This window comes from Eleutherodactylus coqui, chromosome 4, assembly GCF_035609145.1.
Source record: "Eleutherodactylus coqui strain aEleCoq1 chromosome 4, aEleCoq1.hap1, whole genome shotgun sequence".
NCBI lineage: Eukaryota > Metazoa > Chordata > Amphibia > Anura > Eleutherodactylidae > Eleutherodactylus > Eleutherodactylus coqui.
Window position 1 is genome coordinate 286,288,312 of NC_089840.1, and position 24,963 is coordinate 286,313,274.

The 24,963-nt window shown below is 49.0% G+C and overlaps 1 protein-coding gene across 1 annotated transcript in view; it reads right to left on the reverse strand.

Moving 5' to 3' along the window:
* Positions 1-24,963, reverse strand: part of LOC136624520 (zinc finger protein 271-like) — a 46,511-nt gene that overhangs the window by 4,356 nt on the left and 17,192 nt on the right. The window contains exon 8 of the mRNA XM_066598504.1: positions 725-741. Within this exon, the coding sequence (XP_066454601.1) occupies positions 725-741 (17 nt within the window). The remainder of the gene's footprint in view (positions 1-724; positions 742-24,963) is intronic.

The following is a 24,963-nucleotide window of genomic DNA, read 5'->3' on the forward strand; positions in this document are numbered from 1 at the left end:
TGTTATGTGTTGTGTATGTAGGTGTGAACAGTGTCATGTTCAGTGTCGGTGCAGGTGGTTAGACATCAGTTGTGAACAGGCATTTTTAGTGTATAGGTGTGTGAACAGTGATGTGTTCTGTGGGTCTGAGCAAGTGGCCAGACATTAGGTATAAACTGTCGTGTTCTGTGTTGCATGCTGTCCCTAGTGGTTTAACTGTGTCTTGTCCTGCCATGGATCGTTTAGCCATCTCTGGGCGAGTTAGGTCTTCAGGATCTAGTGCGGTGTCGTCCTTATCAGGATAATTGCGATAATTGCGAAATATGCCTACTTGCAGGCATATTTCCTGTGGGTAGTTGTCTAATTAGAGTAAGGACCTGAGAGTCAACGAAGATCCTTGAAGTGGGCATAAGTGACTTGGCAAGTTCTTGAACCAATACCTCATACATGTGACAGCTATTCCATCTGGTAATGTGTGCGGGTATGTAAGGTGCGTGTTTTGGTTGTTTGTCAGTCCCAATGTTATGCCTGCCCGTAAGTCCAGTATGTAGGCAAGGTACGCCCAACAGATGTAACAGACCCTTTATGCAAAGATGAACAGGAGGAGCACCACCAGAGCTGCACACAATAACCTTCAGCAGACTAATGACCAAACTGACAGAAGCTGACTCCATGAGCGGGCCGACTCCATATGTACTATGGCTCTATAAGGGAATATAGAGCTGAAAACCCCAACAACACAGACTCTTCTCCACATGTAGTCTCACCTGCGGGGTCATCTGTAGTAATCTCCTCCTTACACGGCTGATACCACCTCACATGTGTCTCTGTAGCATCAATAGGGATCGGATCTTCCTCCAGTTTCACCAGCTGTGAAATAAATAATGTAAAAGTCATCACACAGTTGGAGAAGTCGTGTGGAAGGTTTTATATGGCCAGAAAAGGTCATTAATTAGTATGACGAGCCGGAATGACATGACAGCAGTAGTGATCTGGGCCAAATAGCTGCAGTTCTCCTGTATAACTCCAACTTGTTGCTTCTTTATTCCAACCAGAAGTCTCCAGAACCAGAAAATAGTGATAAGATGCGGAGATCTAATGTCTGCGGTCGGCTGTAATCCTGCCATCTCCAGCTTTCTCATTACACAAGTATCAATCATATAATAAGACTAAACACAAGACCTTCCCAGCCGTCCCACAGACCAGAGGGGAGATTTCATGAGACCTTCTCTCCATCTACCTGATCATCCTGTGGAAGAAGAGGCCGGGCACATCTCTCCGCTGCTGTTCGCTTACTGGATCTACCTGGAGAAAACACAGACAGCCACTGAATTCATTCTCTACATACAAATAATAAAGGCCGTGTGGATGTAGTCCTGTCTATTACCTGGTGATGGGAGGGGCTGGTGGTCCTCCATCATGGCGTGCTTGTACAGATCCTGGTGTCCTTCTAAATACTCCCACTCCTCCATGGAGAAATAGACAGTGACGTCCTGACACCTTATAGGAACCTGACAACACAATGATACCATCATCACCCAGACACGTTATACCACCATAGCGTTACTGTATAATGTCCCAGCATTCCCAGCAGCGTCACCTCTCCAGTCAGCAGCTCAATCATCTTGTTGGTGAGTTCTAGGATCTTCTGCTCATTGATCTCCTCCAGTATCAGGGGGCGAGGTGGTCCTGTGATTGGGCTCAGGGGTCTTCCCCATCCATCAGACACCGGGGCCTTACAGCCATCACTAGAAGTCTTCTTCACTATCGCGTAATCCTGTTTATGGGGAGATACATCTATAAATATCACTACAGACATTCTGTTCACGTTTGTCTTTACCAATTTCCAGAGATCTTCACATCCCCAATTATATCCATGTGTTATTAAAGCCTATGGAAACCTTTTTTGGATGGAAAATCAATACACAAATAGCTTAATAAGTTTCTGCAGAAAGAAATAATGCAATTATCTGTGTTTTGCTTTGAGTTTTCATTCTGATGCATTTAGAAAACGTTATACTTTCATTGCCTTTAGTCCTGCCTTGAGATTTCTGGCTGGGGATGTTCTCAGCACTGATCAGCTGGTTTCTCGTGAAGGATCACATACTCAGCTCCCCTCCCTTCTTCTCTTTCAGAGGCTGTTTAGCCATGCTCACTCAATATTACAAAATGCTACCTCTTGGTTTACAATTTAGTGGGGGTGGGGATACATTGCTGGTGGTGGAACAGATGGCATTGTAATCAACTACACTTATATGCTTATTTCTAGATCAAATGACTGTGCACTAAATGACCGCACGAGCACTGACATCACTGCTAAGGTCAACAGCACTCGTACAGAGCGTTTAGACAGACAGACTTTGCCGCTGGATCGCTGGGTTCTTGCTTGCTTCTCGCTCATCGCTACACTTAGAAGGGTTCGGAGCGCTTGGTTGGGCATTCACACAGAACAAAAAAGGCAGCAAACCAGCAATAGTTTTTATGCTGACTAAAAGTCAGCAGTAACAACAAATTACCAAATAGTGAGCGCTTTTTTGCATTCACACTGCAGGATTATCGGTTAGATAATCGTTACGTGTAAATGGGCAATTACTCATTGAGGGACGCTAGCGGAGCGGCTCAGAAGCAGCCATCAGTTTACTCTCATGGATTTTGCAATGGCTTGGAACATAATACAAGCATCAAAACTAAACAATCAGAAACAATCATTTCCAAAAACACATTGATTAAAGAAAAAAATGGAATGCAAAGGTGAACATATCCTTTAACCCCTTAACGCTACAGGCATCCATTTGTGTCCTGGAGGTTCGGGGTTTGCATGGAGGGTGATTGGCCAGATGGCATTGCATCATACTGCAGGAGTGATCAAACCATCGCAAGTTCATGTCCCCTATGGGGACTAAATAAAAGGTAATAATAGTTTTAAATAGTTTACTAATTCCCAAAAAAATAAATAAAAGGTAATAAAAGTTTACGAAACGACACTTTTGCCAGAATTTTAATTTAAAAAAAAATCAAAATAAAAACATATTTTGTATTGTTGTGTCCATAAAAGACTGATCTACCAAAGTAAGGCATTATTTAATACACACGGTGCACATAAAAATAAACAATGCACTTTTTTGGTCACCACATCACCAAGAAAAAATTGTATTTAAAAAAAAAAAAAAAAATCGATCAAAAAGTCGTATGTACTTCAACATGAAACCAATGGAAACTATAAGTCGTCCAGCAAATACAGACCCTCGCACAACTATTTCGATGTAAAAATAATAAAATAGTTATGGCTGTCAAAAGATGCCGGCAGAAAATAATAAAAAAAAATATATATATCTTTGGAGAAAAAAAAGTAGTACAGTAAAAAAAAACAACGAAAAACACATATAAACTTGGTATCATAGTAATTGGACAGACCCATATAATGAAGGTATCATCTCATTTTTGCTACAGTGTGTACACCAAAGAAGCAAGACCCCCCCCCCCCCAAAGATGGCGGATTTGAGCTTTTTTTCCATTTCACTCCACTAAGAATTTTTCTATGTTTTTCAGTATATTATATGGCACAATAAATAGTTTTATTGAAAAACACATCTCAGGATAGGTCATCAATAGTTGATCAGCTGGGATCGGTCGCTCAGAACGATAAGCTTAGCTGTGTCTGCAGTTACAAACGCACAGAGATCGGTGCAGAGACCTCTGCTCTGACCTCTGTGCATTTGTGGTGCTAACAGAATGGGTCGCTCAGCTGATCGGTCGGGGTCCCAAGCGATGAACCCCAGACGATCAACTATTGATGACCTATATGATAGGTCATCAGCAGTATTCTTCCTGGAGAAACCCTTCCAGTTTCTGTTGACATTTGTGTTCATCAATTCCTTTGTTCCACTCCATCATAGAAGCAGAAGAACAAAACTGTCTTATATTAGGGGTCCGTTGTCTTACGTGAAAAACAGCACAACGGGTTACGTTTTTCTGTCCTTCATGTATCTACAGTAAATCCTCTCCCGTAGATGTGAACAGAGACTGACAGAGATAAGAATGATGGAACGTGACGTCATCCCCAGAATCTCTCACCTCTCCTGTAAGCTGGAAGAGTATCTCTAGGGTGAGGGTGAATATACTCTCCGCCATCTTGTCCCGGTTCCTCTCCATCCTTGTCGGGTCAATCAGGATAATTATCTGATATAGAAGATATCAGCCAAGGATCCTGAATGGGAAGAAGACGAGACAATGTAACATCATACAAAACCCCCTGGAATAATACAATTACTGGAGGTAATAAAGTGTAGGCCTTCTGTTCTCTCTTTATGCAGGTTGGATCAGGAGGTGAATAGTTTGTCAGGGCCATTCCTCCATGTTGGGGGCCACAGCATGTCACATCTCCTCTATAGCAGATCAGGGGCCACAACGGTGATGTCAGTATAAAGCAGTAAATCTAGAGGTCAGACAGCGACTTCCCAAGTCCTCTCACCTGGCATTACAAGAGTTAAAGGAGATGTCTCGAGGAAGCAGTTAATTTTTTTTTTTGCCCAGTCCCCCCCATTAAACACACATTACTAAGCCCCCCTGTAAATGACATTTCTAGCTGGTTCGTACTTACCGTTCCAGCGTTTCAGCAAGTTATAAAAGTTTCCTCAAGATGGCCGCCGGCTCTTTCCCCGTCGCTCGCTGCAGCCCGACGTGCGCGCTCCCGAGACGCCGCCAGCTGTGTCTCCATGGCAACCGGACGCATCGCAGCCGCCGACCAGACGCCCCGCAGCCGCCGACCAGACAGCAGGTAACCGGCGCTAGCCCCCGGCTCCCCAGCGCTAGCTCCCCCGGCGCAGCGACAGCCCCCCCCCATCGCAGCGACAGCCCCCCCGGCCTAGCGCTAGCTCCCCCGGCGCAGCGACAGCCCCCCCGGCCTAGCGCTAGCTCCCCCGGCCTAGCGACAGCCCCCCCGGCCTAGCGACAGCCCCCCCCCGGCCTAGCGCTAGCTCCCCCGGCGCAGCGACAGCCCCCCCGGCCTAGCGACAGCCCCCCCGGCCTAGCGACAGCCCCCCCGGCCTAGCGCTAGCTCCCCCGGCGCAGCGACAGCCCCCCCCATCGCAGCGACAGCCCCCCCGGCCTAGCGCTAGCTCCCCCGGCGCAGCGGCAGCCCCCCCTCGGCCTAGCGACAGCCCCCCCGGCCTAGCGCTAGCTCCCCCGGCGCAGCGACAGCCCCCCCCATCGCAGCGACAGCCCCCCCGGCCTAGCGCTAGCTCCCCCGGCGCAGCGGCAGCCCCCCAGGCCTAGCGACAGCCCCCCCGGCCTAGCGCTAGCTCCCCCGGCGCAGCGACAGCCCCCCCCCCCCTAGCGACAGCCCCCCCCCATCGCAGCGACAGCTCCCCCGGCGCAGCGACAGCCCCCCCCCCCCTAGCGACAGCCCCCCCCCATCGCAGCGACAGCTCCCCCGGCGCAGCGACAGCCCCCCCCCCCCCTAGCGACAGCCCCCCCCCATCGCAGCGACAGCTCCCCCGGCGCAGCGGCAGCCCCCCCCGACCCATCACTTACCTGGGAGGCTTCTCGGGGCGGCTGGGCTGGGCTGGTCTTCTCCGCTGGGCAGCTCCAGTTTCTGCACCTTCCTCTAACAGAGGATGGTGCAGAATGGCCGCTTCAGCGCGCTCCCGAGCAGTGACAGCTCGTCTGCGCATGCGCAGAAGAGCTGTAGCGGGGAGCACACTGAAGCGGCTCGTGCTGAATGGAGAAGACCGGACTGCGCAAGCGCGTCTAAAAAAGCAAGCTGCCAGCGAATTTAGACGGAACCATGGAGACGAGGACGCTAGCAACGGAGCAGGTAAGTGAATAACTTCTGTATGGCTCATATTTAATGCACAATGTACATTACAAAGTGCATTAATATGGCCATACGGAAGTGTATAACCCCACTTGGTTTCGCGAGACCACCCCTTTAATAAATACGGATCATCTTGGAGCTTCAACAATAAAGGGAAGTCAAGGTACGACACCAACTGTCTGTATAGATGCCGCATATAACACATGTGGATTCTGCCGCAGATTAGTCATGATTAGTCACAGACTTTGTAGTACAATCAGTAGAAAACCCCCTGTGGATAATCCGCCCTGCGTGGCTGCGTCTTTATTGGGATTGGCCAGGTTTAGAGAAACATGGCAGCTTCCCTCCAATAACAGAGCCGCGCCGCCCGCGGGTTGTGTCTGGGATTGTGGCTCAGGTCTATTGCAGTGAATGAAACATAAATGCAGTACCAAACACCACCAAGACTGATTGGGGGCAGCAGCAGGATGGGAAGAGCGTGCGGGGGCGAGTTGTGGATATAAGAAGTCTTCATGGTGGTCCAGGAATAGATAAAGAAGGGATATTACTGTGAAGGGTCACTAATGGGTAGTCGCACACATTCACTACAGAGAGAGAAGGGAATATTGGTGACCAATGTGTGAGAGCGGCTGAGAAGTAACAGCCGTCCTCTGCCACACAGGGAGCCGCACACATTCACTACAGAGAGAGAAGGGAATATTGGTGACCGATATGTGAGAACAGCTGAGAAGTAACAGCCGTCCTCTGCCGCACGGGGAGCCGCACACATTCACTACAGAGAGAGAAGGGAATATTGGTGACCGATATGTGAGAGCAGCTGAGAAGTAACAGCCGTCGTCTGCCACATGGGGAGCCGCGCACATTCACTACAGAGAGAGAAGGGAATATTGGTGACCAATGTGTGAGAGCAACGGAGAAGTAACAGCCGTCCTCTGCCGCACGGGGAGCCGCGGACATTCACTACAGAGAGAGAAGGGAATATTGGTGACCGATGTGTGAGAGCAGCTGAGAAGTAACAGCCGTCCTCTGCCACACGGGGAGCCGTGCACATTCACTACAGAGAGAGAGAGAAGGGAATATTGGTGACCGATGTGTGAGAGTGGCTGAGAAGTAACAGCCGTTCTCTGCCGCACGGGGAGCCGCGCACATTCACTACAGAGAGAGAGAGAAGGGAATATTGGTGACCGATGTGTGAGAGCGGCTGAGAAGTAACAGCCGTCCTCTGCCACACGGGGAGCCGCGCACATTCACTACAGAGAGAGAAGGGAATATTGGTGACCAATGTGTGAGAGCGGCTGAGAAGTAACAGCCATCCTCTGCCACACGGGGAACCGTGCACATTCACTACAGAGAGAGAGAGAAGGGAATATTGGTGACCGATGTGTGAGAGCGGCTGAGAAGTAACAGCCGTCCTCTGCCGCACGGGGAGCCGCGCACATTCACTACAGAGAGAGAAAGGAATATTGGTGACCAATCTGAGAGCAGCTGAGAAGTAACAGCCGTCCTCTGCCACACGGGGAGCCGCGCACATTCACTACAGAGAGAGGAGGGAATATTGGTGACCGATGTGTGAGAGCAGCTGAGAAGTAACAGCCGTCCTCTGCCACACGGGGAGCCACGCACATTCACTACAGAGAGAGAAGGGAATATTGGTGACCAATGTGTGAGAGCAGCTGAGAAGTAACAGCCGTCCTCTGCCGCACGGGGAGCCGCGCACATTCACTACAGAGAGAGAAGGGAATATTGGTGACCAATGTGTGAGAGCAGCTGAGAAGTAACAGCCGTCCTCTGCTGCACGGTGAGCCGCACACATTCACTACAGAGAGAGAAGCGAATATTGGTGACCGATGTGTGAGAGCGGCTGAGAAGTAACAGCCGTCCTCTGCCACACGAGGAGCTGTGCATAGAGACAAAAATTAGTATTTTCAAATTCCTTTACAAACTCTAAAAAGGGGCATAAAAGTTAATCAACAGGTTTTCTCCTCCCAAAATGGCGCCCTTCAAAAATATAACTCGTCCCTCAAGAAACGAGCCCACATGTTTGGACGAGGACAAGGTCCTGAAATGGTTGAAGGTGTTTTCTGGGACATAAAAAAAGATGCTAGTCTCCGGGCTTGTTGGCATGAACATATTTGTGAGCATAATACGCAGTGAATAGAACCCATTGACTTCAATGGGTTTGTTAACGAGCGGATTCCATAGCGTGAAAAAACCTGCGGCGTCCGATTCTGCTGCGTATTACTGACTACAATAGTCCGCTGAAGAGAATAAGCCATGCAAATACACGGGCTCTTCTGTGTACTTTTTTGTGTGCGCGGGTGAAATATGCGGGCATATGCGATTTTCAATTGTGTAGATAGATGGCGTATTTACACAACCGAGATATGCTTACACTCATGGGAATGTGCCTTTAACCCCTAAGTGACCAAGCCTGTTCGCGCCTTAATGACCAGGCCAAATTTTGGAAATCTGACATGTGTCATTTTAACATAGAATAACTCTGTAAAGGTTTTGCATATCCCAGTGATTCTGACATTGGTTATTCTTCACCACATGTTGTACTTCATTTAGTTGGTAAAAATAGGCTGATAGTACTTGTACATATTTATTAAAAGCACCAAAATCAAGAAAAATAGCACTTTTTTATATTTTCAACTGCAATATGTCAAATATGTGAAATCATATCGCACACATTTTTGATGAGATATATATTTCCATCTGCTTACTTTATTCTGGAAGCACATTTGAAAAACCTTAGTTTTTTTTAACCATTTAGAAGAACAAATTTAACATTCATTGTAAAAATTTTAAAGGAACATTTTGTTTTCCTACACCAAGCCACGATTGCAAAGGCTCAGAGGTGTCAGGGCTTATTCACATGGACGTGTATCGCCCGGATTTTCACGCCCGGACAATATACGCCGACCCTCTCTGCAAGAGGAGGAGGAGAGACGAGGCAGGAGCTAGAGTACTGGGTTGCCACCCCCCAATCTGCCCCTCCCATTGCAAACAGTGGCAGGGGGCGGGAGCTCAGCATACTAGCTTCCGCCCCATCCTGCCCACAGAGAGGTGCAGCGTATATAGGCCCGGCGTGAAAACACGGCCAATGTATGTCCATGTAACTAAGCCCTCAGAATGATGGATACCCCCACAAATGACGACATTTAAAAAAATACACCCCTTATTATATTCACTGAGGGGGGGGGGGGGTCATGAGCATTTTGACCCCAAAGTTTTTTTTATCAGGAGTTAATGCAATTTAGAGGAGAAACAATAAAATGTTATATATTTGCAAATATGTCATTTTGAAGAAACTTTTTTCTTTCTACAGTGCACATGAAGATTTGCACCCCAAAAGGGATCCCCCCCGTTTGTCTTGTGTTCAGAAACATACCCATTGTACCCCAATCTGCTTACTGGACATATGGCAAGGCCTGTAATGAAGGGAACACCCATTGGCTGTCAGGGCACAACTGGATACATTCCAGGCCACATTGCTTAATTGTAGGGACATCAAGGTGCCAAAACAATAGAACGCCCCCACAAGTGACCCCATTTTGAAATCTAGACCCCTTAGCCCATTTATCTAGATGTGTACTGAGGGTATTATTGTATAGGAACTACTGGTGGAGTCCAGATTGACAGGGGGTAACGCCCCCTGTACCTGATTGGCTGCAGAGGTGCTTCGGCTGCAGGCTCTGGAAGGGCACTAAAAAGGGATACAGCGGCCCATTTGCAGCTGGTCATCCAGAAGCCGCAACCCCCGTAAGTTTGGCAGCGCTGCGGGGGTTTAAAAACAGGCAGGGAAATGCGCTAAGAAGGGCCTTCAACGCCGCCCCCCTCCCCGGGAGAAGCGGCCGGCGGTCATGTGCCGCACATTGTGTCCGTGAGCGCTGAGCCCCTCACAGCGGCCATAGATGAATCCCCCCTGAAGCCTGTGAGGGGGAGCGCCACGGGGCCGGCCGCCGCTTCTTCCGGGCTCCGTGCGGCAGACATCAGGGGGCGGAGCTGGACGGGAGCCGCCGGGAGAACATTCAATGTGGCTTCATTTTATGTCCCAGAAAACCTCTTTAATGAGAAATTTACCCCAGAAATCCTGCGAGCCGCGTGACCCTGTGTGCAAGAAAACCAGCCAATCACAGCGCAGCTTATAGCACTACCTGCTCCTCAGGAGAGCTGCGCTGTGATTGGTTGCTATGGGCTTCCATTAATCTGCCCCCAGTGCTGGTGACCCCACATACCTCCACCTGCAGCCGGACAGGAGCCGTGGGGTTGTTCTGTGCTTACAGGACCTGTGATGATGTCACCGTCATGTGATCCGTGTGTGGGAGGAGACAAGGGGTCACATGACCAGGTCTCTCCGCTCAGTGGATGCAGGACTCTGCTGTGTGAGAATGTATTCAGAGAGTGTATGGAGCAGAGCCGAGCGTGTGTGAGACGGAGGAGCGGAGCCGAGCGCGTGCGAGACGGAGGAGCGGAGCCGAGCGCGTGCGAGATGGAGGAGCGGAGCCGAGCGTGTGCGAGAAGGAGGAGCGGAGCCGAGCGTGTGCGAGACGGGGGAGCGGAGCCGAGCGTGTGCGAGACGGGGGAGCGGAGCCGAGCGTGTGCGAGACGGGGGAGCGGAGCCGAGCGTGTGCGAGACGGAGGAGTCGAGCGTGTGTGAGACTGGGGAGTGAAGCCAAGCGTGTGCGTGAGACGTGTAATTGTGATTTTGCCGTGATCAAATTGCACTCATTTTAGAGGAGAACATGACCTGTTATCCTCCTCTGTGGATGGAGTAAGAGATTACTCCCCAGGAGTAGGAGAACTCGGTTTGGAGTCTTAGGGATGTCCATCCCCATAATCAGCTTCAGGAGGGAAAATACCCCACCCCAAAACGTAGCTAACAGCAGACAGCTCCAAAAAATCTGGTACGCTGTGCCTGGTTGGCCACATGATCTCCAGCCCAGGTCACTTGAGTTAGTGGATCTAGCTAATCTTGCAGGGGTATAATACCATCTAGTCAATAGCTTGTCTAGTAGGTTGGCATCAGGTGTTGATCGATAAGCGTTTTCAAAGGCAGACAGCCACTGTGTCGTAGTAAACTGTTCCCTGAGATCCTTCTCCCAGTAGAGATGGTGGAATCTCTTCTTTTCTCTCATGTTCCCCAATAGACATTGTAGCACACTATTACCAAGGACCGAGAGACGGATAGAATTACATCTTGCTCAACTGCAGAGGTATCATCATTAGAGATGAGCGAGCACCAAAATGCTCGGGTGCTCGTTACTCGAGTCGAACTTCCCGCGATGCTCGAGGGTTCGTTTCGAGTAACGAACCCCATTGAAGTCAATGGGCGACCCGAGCATTTTTGTATGTCGCCGATGCTCGCTAAGGTTTTCATTTGTGAAAATCTGGGAAATTCAAGAAAGTGATGGGAACGACACAGCAACGGATAGGGCAGGCGAGGGGCTACATGTTAGGCTGCATCTCAAGTTCCCAGGTCCCACTATTAAGCCACAATAGCGGCAAGAGTGCCCCCCCACCCCAACAATTTTTACTTCTGAAAAACCCTCATTAGCAAGGCATATCTTAGCTAAGCACCACACTACCTCCAACAAAGCACAATCACTGCCTGGGGTTGGCAGGGCCAGGTAGCGACCCTCTTTAAAAGGGGCGGGGCGATAGCCCACAATGCAGTTGAGAATCACTGACAAATCGACGTTCGATCTTCATTCCAATCCTGTGCCACCTCCATCAGGAGCTGCAAATGTCGCCAAGAGTTACGTAGCAATGGGGAATCCATGTGCCCACACAGTGTTCATTCTGTCTAGGTGTCAGGTGGCTCAATCGACACTGCAAGGGGAAAGCCATCTGCACTATGCCCCCTTTCCATGTCACTCAGTGTCTTAGTGGCAGACAGGTAAAGCACCGCGATGGGAACTAAACTAAAACTAAAGCAGCAGTATAGGGGGAGCACAGTATTAGTTCCATTTCAGTAATAGTAGCAGTCAAGACAGGCCCCGGTAACATATCACTAGCAGCAGTATAGGGGGAGCACAGTCTTCATTCCATTTCAGTAATAGTAGCAGTCAAGACAGGCCCCGGTAACAATTCCAAAGCAGCAGTATAGGGGGAGCACAGTCTTCATTCCATTTCAGTAATAGTAGCAGTCAAGACAGGCCCCGGTAACAATTCTGAAGCAGCAGTTTAGGGGGGAGCACAGTATTAGTTCCATTTCAGTAATAGTAGCAGTCAAGACAGGCCCCGGTAACAATTCCGAAGCAGCAGTATAGGGGGAGCACAGTATTAGTTCCATTTCAGTAGTAGTAACAGTCTAGACAGGCCCCAGTAACATATCACTAGCAGCAGTATAGGGGGAGCACAGTATTAGTTCCATTTCAGTAGTAGTAGCAGTCTAGACAGGCCCCAGTAACATATCACTAGCAGCAGTATAGGAGGAGCACAGTCTTAGTTCCATTTCAGTAATAGTAGCACTCAAGACAGGCCCCAGTAACAATTCCGAAGCAGCAGTAAAGGGGGAGCACAGTATTAGTTCCATTTCAGTAAAAGTAGCAGTCAAGACAGGCCCCAGTAACAATTCCGAAGCAGCAGTATAGGGGGAGCACAGTATTAGTTCCATTTCAGTAGTAGTAGCAGTCTAGACAGGCCCCAGTAACATATCACTAGCAGCAGTATAGGGGGAGCACAGTATTAGTTTCATTTCAGTAGTAGTAGCAGTCTGGACAGGCCCCAGTAACATATCACTAGCAGCAGTATAGGGGGAGCACAGACTTAGTTCCATTTCAGTAATAGTAGCAGTCAAGACAGGCCCCAGTAACAATTCCGAAGCAGCAGTATAGGGGGAGCACAGTCTTAGTTCCATTTCAGTAGTAGTAGCAGTCAAGACAGGCCACAGTAACATTCCCGTTGCAGCAGTTTAGGGAGAGAACAGTCTCTTTCACATTTCAGTAGTTGCAGTATAGACAAGGCCCCAGTTACATTTATGTAGCAAAAGTGTAGGCCAACCCCACACACCTTGCTGTACCATGAGTGCAGACGAAGCCAATAAAAATGACTAGGATTACACTGCAGGTGAGGGCCCAAAAAAATTGGTGTACCAACAGTACTAATGTACCTCAGAAAAATTGCCCATGCCCAACCAAGAGGGCAGGTGAAACCCATTAATCACTTTGGTTACTGTGGCTTAATTTGTAACTAGGCCTGGAGGCAGCCCAGTTAAAATAAAAATTGGTTCAGGTGCAAGTTTCAACGCTTTAATGAGAATTGAAACGTATAAACATTGTTTACAAAAGTAATATGACTGAGCCTTGTGGGCCTAAGAAAAATTGCCCGTTCGGCGTCATTACGTGAGGTTTCAGGAGGAGGAGCAGGAGGAGGAGGATGAATATAATACACAGATTGATGAAGCTAAAAGGTTGCCGTTTTAGATGGTGATAGAGAACGATGCTTCCATACGCGGGTGCAGCCTACGTATTGTTTAGGTACCGCTGCTGTCCGCTGGTGGAGAAGAGAAGTCTGGGGAAATTCAGGCTTTGTTCATCTTTATGAGTGTAAGCCGGTCGGCACTGTCAGTTGACAGGCGGCTACGCTTATCCGTGATGATTCCCCCAGCCGCACTAAACACCCTCTCTGACAAGACGCTAGCCGCAGGGCAAGCAAGCACCTCCAGGGCATACAGCACGAGTTCAGGCCACGTGTCCAGCTTCGACACCCAGTAGTTGTACGGAGCAGAGGCGTTACGGAGGACGGTCGTACGATCGGCTACGTACTCTGTCACCATCCTTTTACAGTGCTCCCGCCGACTCAGCCTTGACTGGGGAGCGGTGACACAGTCTTGCTGGGGAGCCATAAAGCTGGCAAAGGCCTTGGAGAGTGTTCCCCTGCCTGCGCTGTACATGCTGCCTGATCTCCGCACCTCCCCTGCTACCTGGCCCTCGGAACTGCGCCTTCTGCCACTAGTGCTGTCGGAAGGGAATTTTACCATCAGTTTGCCTACCAGGGTCCTGTGGTATAGCATCACTCTCGAACCCCTTTCCTCTTCGGGTATGTGAGTGGAAAGGTTCTCCTTAAACCTTGGGTCGAGCAGTGTGTACACCCAGTAATCCGTAGTGGCCAGAATGCGTGTAACGCGAGGGTCACGAGAAAGGCATCCTAACATGAAGTCCGGCATGTGTGCCAGGGTACCTGTACGCAACACATGGCTGTCTTCACTAGGAAGATCACTTTCAGGATCCTCCTCCTCCTCAGGCCATACACGCTGAAAGGATGACAGGCAAGCAACATGGGTACCCTCAGCAGTAGGCCCAGCTGTCTCTTCCCCCTGCTCCTCCTCAGGCTCCTCCCCCTCCACCTCCTCTTCCTCCTCCTCAACGCACTGAGATATAGACAGGAGGGTGCTCTCACTATCCAGCGACATACTGTCTTCCCCCGCCTCCGTTTCCGAGCGCAAAGCGTCTGCCTTTATGCTTTGCAGGGAACTTCTCAAGAGGCATAGCAGAGGAATGGTGATGCTAATGATTGCAGCATCGCCGCTCACCATCTCGGTAGACTCCTCAAAGTTTCCAAGGACCTGGCAGATGTCTGCCAACCAGGCCCACTCTTCTGTAAAGAATTGAGGAGGCTCACTCCCACTGCGCCGCCCATGTTGGAGTTGGTATTCCACCATAGCTCTACGCTGCTCATAGAGCCTGGCCAACATGTGGAGCGTAGAGTTCCACCGCGTGGGCACGTCGCACAGCAGTCGGTGCACTGGCAGATTAAACCGATGTTGCAGGGTCCGCAGGGTGGCAGCGTCCGTGTTGGACTTGCGGAAATGTGCGCTGACCCGGCGCACCTTTCCGAGCAGGCCTGAGAAGTGTGGGTAGCTTTTCAGAAACCGCTGAACCACCAAATTAAAGATGTGGGCCAGGCATGGCACGTGCGTGAGGCTGCCGAGCTGCAGAGCCGCCACCAGGTTACGGCCGTTGTCACACACGACCATGCCAGGTTGGAGGCTCAGCGGCAAAAGCCAGTGGTCGGTCTGCTCTGTCAGACCCTGCAGCAGTTCGTGGGCAGTGGGCCTCTTCTCTCCTAAGCTGAGTAGTTTCAGCACGGCCTGCTGATGCTTGCCCACCGCTGTGCTGCCACGCCGCGCGACACTGACGGCGACGTGCTGCTGACACATCTTGATTGCGAGACAGAGGTTGCGTAGGAGGAGGAAGAGGAGGAGGAGGGTGCTTTAGTGGAGGAAGCATACACCGCCGCAGATACCAGCACCGAGCTGGGGCCCGCAATTCTGGGGGTGGGTAGGACATGAGCGGTCCCAGGCTATGACTCGGTCCCAGCCTCCACTAAATTCCCCCAATGTGCCGTCAGGGAGATATAGTGGCCCTGTCCGCCTTTGCTTGTCCACGTGTCCGTTGTTAAGTGGACCTTGCCAGTTACCGCGTTGGTCAGGGCGCAAACAATGTTGCGGGAGACGTGGTCGTGCAGGGCTGGGACGGCACATCGGGAAAAGTAGTGGTGACTGGGAACCGAGTAGCGCGGGGCCGCCGCCACCATCATGTTTTTGAAAGCCTCCGTTTCCACAAGCCTATACGGCAGCATCTCCAGGCTGATCAATTTGGCTATGTGCACGTTTAATGCTTGAGCATGCGGGTGCGTGGCGGCGTACTTGCGCTTGCACTCAAACAGTTGCGCTAGCGACGGCTGGACGCTGCGCTGAGAGACATTGCTGGATGGGGCCGAGGACAGCGGAGGTGAGGGTGTGGGTGCAGGCCGGGAGACGGTCGTGCCTGTGTCCTGAGAGGGGGGTTGGATCTCAGTGGCAGGTTGGGGCACAGGGGGAGAGGCAGTGGTGCAAACCGGAGGCGCTGAACGGCCTTCGTCCCACCTTGTGGGGTGCTTGGCCATCATATGCCTGCGCATGCTGGTGGTGGTGGCTCCCCGGCTGATCTTGCCGAGACAAACCTTGCACACCACAGTTCGTCGGTCGTCTGCACTCTCAGTGAAAAACTGCCACACCTTTGAGCACCTTGGCCTCTGCAGGGTGGCATGGCGCGAGGGGGCGCTTTGGGAAACAGTTGGTGGATTATTCGGTCTGGCCCTGCCTCTACCCCTGGACACCGCACTGGCTCTTCCAACCTGCCCTGCTGCTGCACTTGCCTCCCCCTCTGAAGACCTGTCCTCAGTAGGATTAGCAAACCAGGTGGGGTCAGTCACCTCATCGTCCAGCTGCTCTTCCTCCGAATCCTCTGTGTGCTCCTCCCTCGGACTTACTGCCCTTACTACTACCTCACTGATAGACAACTGTGTCTCATCGTCATCGTCCTCCTCACCCACTGAAAGCTCTTGAGACAGTTGCCGGAAGTCCCCAGCCTCATCCCCCGGACCCCGGGAACATTCCAAAGGTTGGGCATCGGTCACGACAAACTCCTCCGGTGGGAGAGGAACCATTGCTGCCCAATCTGGGCAGTGGCCCGAGAACAGTTCCTGGGAGTCTGCCTGCTCCGCAGAATGTGTCATTTTCATGGAGTGAGGAGGCTGGGAGGAAGGAGGAGCAGCAGCCAGAGGATTCAGAGTTGCAGCTGTGGACAGCGTAGAAGACTGGGTGGTCGATAGATTGCTGGATGCACTTTCTGCCATCCACGACAGGACCTGCTCACACTGCTCATTTTCTAATAAAGGTCTACCGCGTGGACCCATTAATTGTGAGATGAATATGGGGACCCCAGAAACTTGCCTCTCTCCTAATCCCGCAGCAGTCGGCTGCGATACACCGGGACCAGGAGCTCGGCCTGTGCCCACACCCTTACTTGGGCCTCCGCGTCCTCGCCCGCATCCACGTCCTCTGCGCCTACCCCTACCCCTCAGCATGCTGTATTACCAGTAGAGCAGAAACAGAACGCTGTAATTAAATGTGCCGCTTATTGGCCTGTGGTTGGAGGCTGACTTCACTTACGGAACGCACAGCAGAGACAGGAAACAATTATGCGCAAGCCTGTAGTGAGACCTAGGTGCGTCTGACTGAGCTACTGGAATTCACAGCGCAGAACCAGTCAAGTGGCCAAAGGCCAGTGGTAGGCCTTAAGTATTTTGCTTCAATTTTTTAAAATGGTGAGGTGAAAAACCAGACAGACACCATATGCAGGGTATATATGTATACTCTTTCCCTCTGGCGGGATGACGGCGATCATGTAATGGACACAGCAGATCCAGAAAACAATTATGCGCAAGCCTGCTGTAACGCTTAGCTGGGTATAAATGAGCGACTACTACCCCCAGCAGACACGCAGTAAACTGTACACGGTCACAGGCTTGGCTGGGTAATAATGAGCGACTACTACCCCCAGCAGACACGCAGTAAACTGCAGACGGTCACAGGCTTAGCTGGGTATTAATGAGCGACTACAATCCCCAGCAGACACGCAGTAAACTGAAGACGGTCACAGGCAGCCCAAATATAGTATTTTTTTCCAATTTTGGGGGGAAAAAGCCCACTGTCTATATAGCCTTTATATGGATTTCCCTGTTGGAGGATGACTGTGGTTATTGAAAGCACAGTGCAGCCAGAAAAATTTATGCCCAAGGCTGCAGTAACACCTAGCTGGGTATTAATGAGCGACTACTACCCCGAGCAGACACCCAGTAAACTGAAGACGGTAACAGGCAGCCCAAATATAGTATTTTTTTCCAATTTTTGGGAAAAAGCCCACTGCCTATATAGCCTGTATATGGATTTCCCTGTGGGAGGATGACTGTGGTTATTGAAAGCACAGTGCAGCCAGAAAAAATTATGCGCAAGGCTGGGTATTAATGAGCGACTACTACCCCCAGCAGACACACAGTAAACTGAAGACGGTCACAGACAGCCCAAATATTGTATTTTTTTCCAATTTTTGGGAAAAAGCCCACTGCCTTTATGGCCTGTATATTGATTTCCCTGTTGGAGGATGACTGTGGTTATTGAAAGCACAGTGCAGCCAGAAAAAATTATGCGCAAGGCTGCAGTAACACCTAGCTGGGTATTAATGAGCGACTACTACCCCCAGCAGACACGCAGTAAACTGAACACGGTCACAGGCAGCCCAAAGATTTTTTTTTCCAAGTTTTTTGAAAAAGCCCACTGCCTATATAGCCAGTATATCTCTTTCCCTGTACCACTGTCCCTGCCTCACCAGTACTGCCCCTATACTGAGTAAAAGACTGCAGACTGAGGACGCTATGGTCTGCACGCCCGATATACAAAAAAAAAAAATTTGCAAAACTGCTAAAAGCAGCCTCAACAGTACTGCACACGGTCAGATGGGGCCCTAAGAAGGACCATTGGGGTTCTTGAAGACGAATATAACAGCCTAACACTCTCCCTATAGCAGCTACAGCAAGACGGCACTTTCCCTAATGTCTCTCAGCGTGCATCTGTGGCGAGCCGCGGGCGGCCCCAGTTTATATACTCGGGTGTCACCTGATCTCCCAAGCCACTCACTGCAGGGGGGTGGTATAGGGCTTGAATGTCGCAGGGGGAAGTTGTAATGCCTTCCCTGTGTTTCTATTGGCCAGAAAAGCGCGCAAAATTTTCTGGGAAGAAAATGGAAGTGATTCGAACACCGCGTGGTGCTCGTCTCGAGTAACGAGCATCTCGAGTACCCTAATACTCGAACGAGTATCAAGCTCAGACGAGTACGCTCGCTCATCTCTAATCATCATCATGACCCTATGGTGCTGTGAAGATTTAAATAAGCTTTTATTACGCTTTCTCTGTGCTAAGTATCGTCTGGCACTCTGTTGGTGATACTAAGCGTGACTCCCTCTATCTGTTACACAATTGGAAGTCCGCAGTACTTTGATCATCCAAGATTGCAGTTTTCCAGCAATCCTCTTAGACAACATTTTACTGAGTTGTTTCTTATCCAGAAATGAGGTTGTAACGATACAGTCTATTCTAGAAAAGCTCTCACATCTGATGATCCACCACTCTGAGCGGTGAAATGCGTAGAATTGGTAGAGCAAGCAGAGCTTAGAAATTCGAGCTTTCAGGTATCACTTTGTGAGTCTATCACCCTGAGACCATATACGAGAGTCTCAGTTGTAATATTGGTCCTACTCAGAACCATAGGGTCCATACATTTATGAGGGATTCTTTCTCTCTTGACTATTTGTGTGAGTGTTGTCTATGTTTGTCTATCATATAGTTTAGAGTAAAACAGGCTACTGAGACCCACACAGTGGTCTCAGTAGGAATAATGACCCACACAGTGGTCTCAGTAGTAATAGTGACCCACACAGTGGTCTCAGTAGTAATAGTGACCCACACAGTGGTCTCAGTAGTAATAGTGACTCCCACAGTGGTCTCAGTAGTAATAGTGACCCCCACAGTAATCTCAGTAGTTATAATGTCCTGTACAGTGGCCCCAGTAGTAATACTGTCCCCTATATGGACCCCAGCAGTTCCAGTGACCCCCAAAGTGTCCTCAGAAGTAATAGTGTCCCCACAGTGGTCTCAGTAGTAATAGTTTTCCCCACAGTATTCTCAATTGTAATACTATCCCCTCAGTGGTCCCAGTAGTACTACTGTCCCCTTTTTTGGCCCCAGTAGTAATAGTACCCCCCAACAGTGGTGTCAGTAGTAATAGAGCCCCCCACAGTGATCTCAGTAGTAATAGTGTCCCCCACAGGGGGTGTTGGTGTAATGTCCATCACATGATCACTATAAAGATCCTGTCATTTAAAAGATTGTCATTCAGGCACCAGGAATGTTTCCCACCTCTCACTCAGAAACCTGGAGGGCACCACAGACCGGGCATGGACCGGCCACAAAAAAATATCTATTGAGCAAGTGGGAGCTAAATGAATAAGCTGTAGGAGACAAATAAATAGTCGTCTGTAGCTGTTGTGTACTAGGGCATGGTAACTGAGCTCCTTGACCCCAGGATGCAAAAGTCTCCAGAGATCAACGAGCTTCACGGAAATAAGATCTCTCTGTAGTTTATGTGCAGCCGCAGAAGACACACCAGACTTACCCGCAGATGCGTCCAGTAATAGAGTAGCAGATATTGAAGTCTCCGCCGAGTATTATGTTAGAGCCTGCAGCAAATCTTGTTAGTGTCCCAAGCATCCAGGTTCTGAAGAGTAACTGTTCTTGGTTAGGGAAATATGCGTTAGCTATGGTCAATGTGTTTGTCCATACTGCTAGTTTAAGGACTATATATAACGTCCTTCATCTAATCCAGAGGATATAGTTTGGTGAGGGTGTTGTTTATGAATAGCAGCAGATATGCCACAGGTATTTTAGTGGGATGGGGAGTATGGTGTCATGTAGTGTAATCATGGGAATTACATCTAGAGATGTTAGAAATTTGGAAGTGGGTTTCTTGTAGGAGAGCGATCATCACTCCTTTTTTGTGAAGGTGGTTCCAAATCTGTCCCCTCTTTGCTGATTTGTTCAGGCCCCTGGTGTTGTATGAGCAAAATGTTAAGTAAACCATGGCGATTATCCGCACAAAAGAGTAAAAGTAAGATATAGTGTAAGTAGGATGGGGAGGTAGGTAGGGTATATACATCTGGGATTAAACCTAGTTTAGCTGTTAGTCACTGGCCAAAAGCCAAAACCAAGACAACACATGGTGTTGTCTTCCCTATTCGGGGAGGAGGAGGGAAATAACGGAGGAGCTTACCCATCGGCTCCCAACTGATCGACTAAAACCCTTTTGGCTTATGTCTTGAACACCAGACAAGGTATATAGAAATATTATCAACACTGTTATCCACGGTAACCTACAGGGGAAAAACCATTGTAAAGCATCCAAGATATATCCGAAATAGCCCAGTAAGATAAATTGTAACACTGGCTAGTAAACCAGCTATTATTGTGAAGGAATCTTTCCAGGCTCTCAGGAACAGAAGACACCAGCCAGAGGTCTACAGTTTTGGAGAAAAGATGAATATTAAAGTCCAGGGCTATATTCATGTTGGTTTATCATGTAGATGTCTGTGATCTCTTTGGTGCCTTGGGTGTGTGGTGTGCCAATGTTCTCTAGGAGCTGTAAGCGTCAGAGAAGGGAGAGCAGGCCACTCTGGCAGTGGGATCATGGATAATTCAAAAGTTCCGAAGAATTCTGGCAGATCTCCTGGGGAGCGAAATATGGCCCATTTGCCATCTTTCTTAGCTGTAAGTTGAAAGGGAAATCCCCAGCAGTAGAAGAGAAGTATAGGTGTAGATAGCGCTCCAAACAATGGAAACAATACTAAACTCAATTGTGTGTGTGTATATATATATATATATATATATATATATATATATATATAATTGATTTGCAATGGACTCACCTTCACCGCTGGTCCAAGGGAGCCTTAATAATAATCCTAGCTCCAATCCACCAGCAGATTCCCGATGGGTGTCTGGTTCTACAAGAAGATGAAAAGTATCCGACAGCATAAGTTGGTACAGATTTCACAACCCCAGCTCGACAGAGACTCTAGTATTTGAGTCGAAACGTTGTTATTGTCTGCTATTGTCTTGAGGAGGAAATACAGAAGACCCCTGCTGGGGTTGTGAAGTCTGTAATAACTTATGGTGCCCAAAACTTTTCATTTGAACTGCAATTTGTGATCTGGGTCAGATCCCATCCTTGCTGGCGTGCATTCTTAGACTGCTCTACCACACGGGATTATTTAGTGAGTGCTGTGGATCTCCTTTCTTGTTTGCTTGAATCTACAGGGAGAGCGTCATGGGAGATCATCAATTGGTAAAATCACCACAGTTGCATAAAATGAAGCGTCATGGCCTCTTGAATCAGCTGATCAGTGGGGATAGCGAACAACGGACTTTGCTGAACAACGATTGATGACCTCTGCTGAGAAGGTGTAATCCCGGAAAACCCCTTTGAGATACGTTAACTCTAGAGATGAGAGAACCTACTCTTTTCGAGTAATTACTCGATCGAGCACCGCGATTTTCGACTACTTCCGTACTCGGGTAAAAAGATTCGGGGGGAGGCGTGGCGGAGCGGTGGGTAGCAGCGGGGAACAGAGGGGAGCCCTCTCTCTCTCCCTCTCCCCCCTGCAACCCCCCACTCACCCACGGCGCCCCCCCGAATCTTTCTGCCCGAGTACGGAAGTACTCGAAAGTCACGGTACTCGGGCGAAAAAGGGGCGTGGCCGAGTAGGTTCGCTCATCTCTAGTTAACTCATTAAAAAATTTGGTGCAGATCCACATCAAAATTGGCAGAATAATTTTGCAGATTTTGGTGCGGATCTGCAGCAAAATCAGCATCAAAATCTGTACAATTGGGTTTAGATTTTCACACAGTTTTTGATACAGATCTGCAGCAAATCTTACCCTTTTAATCGAGGGGGTGAAGTCTGCTGCAAATCACAATTCTTACCAATGCTGTAGATTCTGATGTGTTTTTTATGTAGAGTAAGGACGAGATACTATAAATTATTTATTATACAGACGCAGAATACATTGTAATCACATTTAAACAACACATTTAAAAATAATAAAAAATCCATAGGTAGGATCACAATCATATAAAATATAGAATAAGTAAAGAAAAAAGAGGCTACATGCATTCTTATTAGAAAAGTGTAAATGCATACATGTACAAAAGGAAAAAATGCTATAAAACAAGCAATGAACCTCTCTCTATACAAACTCCTGAAAAACTTGTAATAACATGGTTCCATAATAGCAAACCCACCCAGGATACAGAAACACCTCCCATTTATAGGTGGGATCACACTCATCATATAAGGTATTGGATAAATACAGGAGGTATAGGCTATATACAGTCTGTTGACAAAGTGCAAGTGCATAGATGTACAGATGATAGAAAAATATTGTTAACCTTGGCAGCAAACCTCCCTCAATAAACCAGAAAGTATCAAAATAGGATTATGTATCCACCATGAACATGTCAGAATCGGGGACCCTACCGTTGATGCAGAAGCACCCCGACACACGTTTTGACCTCTTTGTCAGGGGGTGAGTTTTTTATGCAGATTTTCCATAAATTCTGCTACATGTCAACAAGCCCTTAAAGGGTATGTTGTGTGTTTAAGAATCGGGCTTTAACAAAACATGGATTTGGCCCCAAATGTTTAACTTTTCCATTGGGCAAACTGAGAACAACGACCACACAGTCTGTTGCCCAATTTCTCCCAAGTGTAGAACTGCCCCATATGTGATTGTAAACTGCTGTTTGAGCACATGGGGGTCTCTGAAGGAAAGTAGCGCTATTTGGCTATTAGAGTGCCAACTATTCTGGAATCATTTTTGAGGCAAAGTCGTATTTGCAGCCCTTGAATAATCTAGAAGTGTTGACTACCCAAAAAGTGTCTCCTATTTTGGAAACTAGAACCCTCAAGCACATCATAAAGGGGTGTTGTATGTGTTTTGACCCCACTGTTGTTCGTTGGTATTTGCTAACATTGGACCATGGAGATGAAAAAACGGGAATTTTTCCTTACCGATAATTCCCTTTCTGGAAGACATCATGACAGCATACGCTGGAGGTTGCTCACCTGCTGACCTGAAGGGACAGGAAGAGGCAGAGTATAAAAAGAACCTCCCCTCCACCAACACCAGTGCGTTCCAAATGACCACAGTGACCAGCTATTTAACCAGAAGGTGTGTTTTTATTGACATCACACACCTCAGAAGTCAAAGCATACACGTTACCTCATGTGTTGGACAAACTAGGGTAACCATGTTGGTAAGGGGGGGAAAAAAGCCCGTATGCTGTCATGATGTCTTCCAAAAAGGGAATTATGGGTAAGAAAAAATTCCCGTTTTCCCCATGACATCATGACAGCATACGCTGGAGGAATACCAAATAAGTGGCATGGGCTTTTTAGGGAGGGATTACGGCTTGGAGCACCTTCCTACCGAAGGATGCGTCCTGACTATATTTAAAGTCCAGCCTATAATGTTTGATGAAAGTATGGCCTGAAGTCCATGTGGCTGCGTTACAGATTTGCTCAATCGACGCGTGCGCTCTCTCCGCCCAAGAGGATGCCACCGCTCTCGTTGAGTGGGCCTTCAATCCTTCTGGAGGGGGGATGCCCTTGGCCCTGTAAGCCTCCTGGATGGCTCTCCTGAGCCACCTGGCGATCGCATCTTTAGAAGCGGCCTTTCCTTTGGCCTGCCCCTGAAATTGAACGAAAAGTTTGTCAGACTTCCTGAAACTTTCCGTTGCCTCAAGGTACGCTAGTACCGCTCTTTTGACGTCTATATTGTGGAGCTTTTGTTCTTTTCTATTTTTGAAATTTTGGCAAAAGGCTGGAATAACTATTGGTTGGCCCTTGTGGAAATCTGACAATACTTTAGGCTGGAAGGATGGGTCTAAAGAAAAAACTATTTTGTCTGGGTGGATAGTCATATATGGGGCCCTTCGTGAGAGGGCCTGGATTTCCCCCACGCGTCTGGCCGACGTAACTGCCACAAGCAGGGCTACCTTGTACGTCAGCCAGGCGATGGATAGATCCGTAATCGGTTCGAATGGGGGGGGGGGGGGTCGCAGAAGGCCTGAAGGACTATGGTCAGATCCCAGGGTGGTGCCGTGGGCCGTGTGAATGGATGTAATCTGCTCGCCCCTCTAAGAAATCTCCTAATCCACCTGTGCTCCGCCAGCGCGAGATCGAAGAATGCCCCCAAGGCCGCAATTTGGACTTTGAGGGTATTCGGACTCAAACCTTTATCCAGGCCCGCCTGGAGAAAATCTAAGATTTTACGGACGTCTGGCTGGTCCAGCTGCTGGATGTCCTGGCCTAACCACTCCGAAAAATTTTTCCAGACTTTGGAGTAGATTTTGTGTGTCGAGGGTTTAAGGCTCTCGCTAATGGTGGAAATAACATTAGGGGAAAGACCCTTTCCTAGGAACTTTACCCGCTCAAGCTCCAGGCCGTGAGCCTGAACTTGTGAACTTTCGGGTAAAGAAGAGGGCCCTGCGACAGTAGGTCCGGTCTTGTTGGAAGGTGGAAGGGCTCTCCCACTGACAGGGATCTCAGGAGGGGGAACCACGGTCTTTTGGGCCAATATGGTGCTACAAAAATTACTGTTAGGGTTGACTGCAGTAACTTCCTTAGCAGGAGCGGGATTAGTGGTAGAGGGGGAAAGGCATACGCTAGGTCCCAATCCCAGGGGTGAGAGAGAGCGTCCGTGCCCAAGGCCTGTTTCTCTGCGCCTC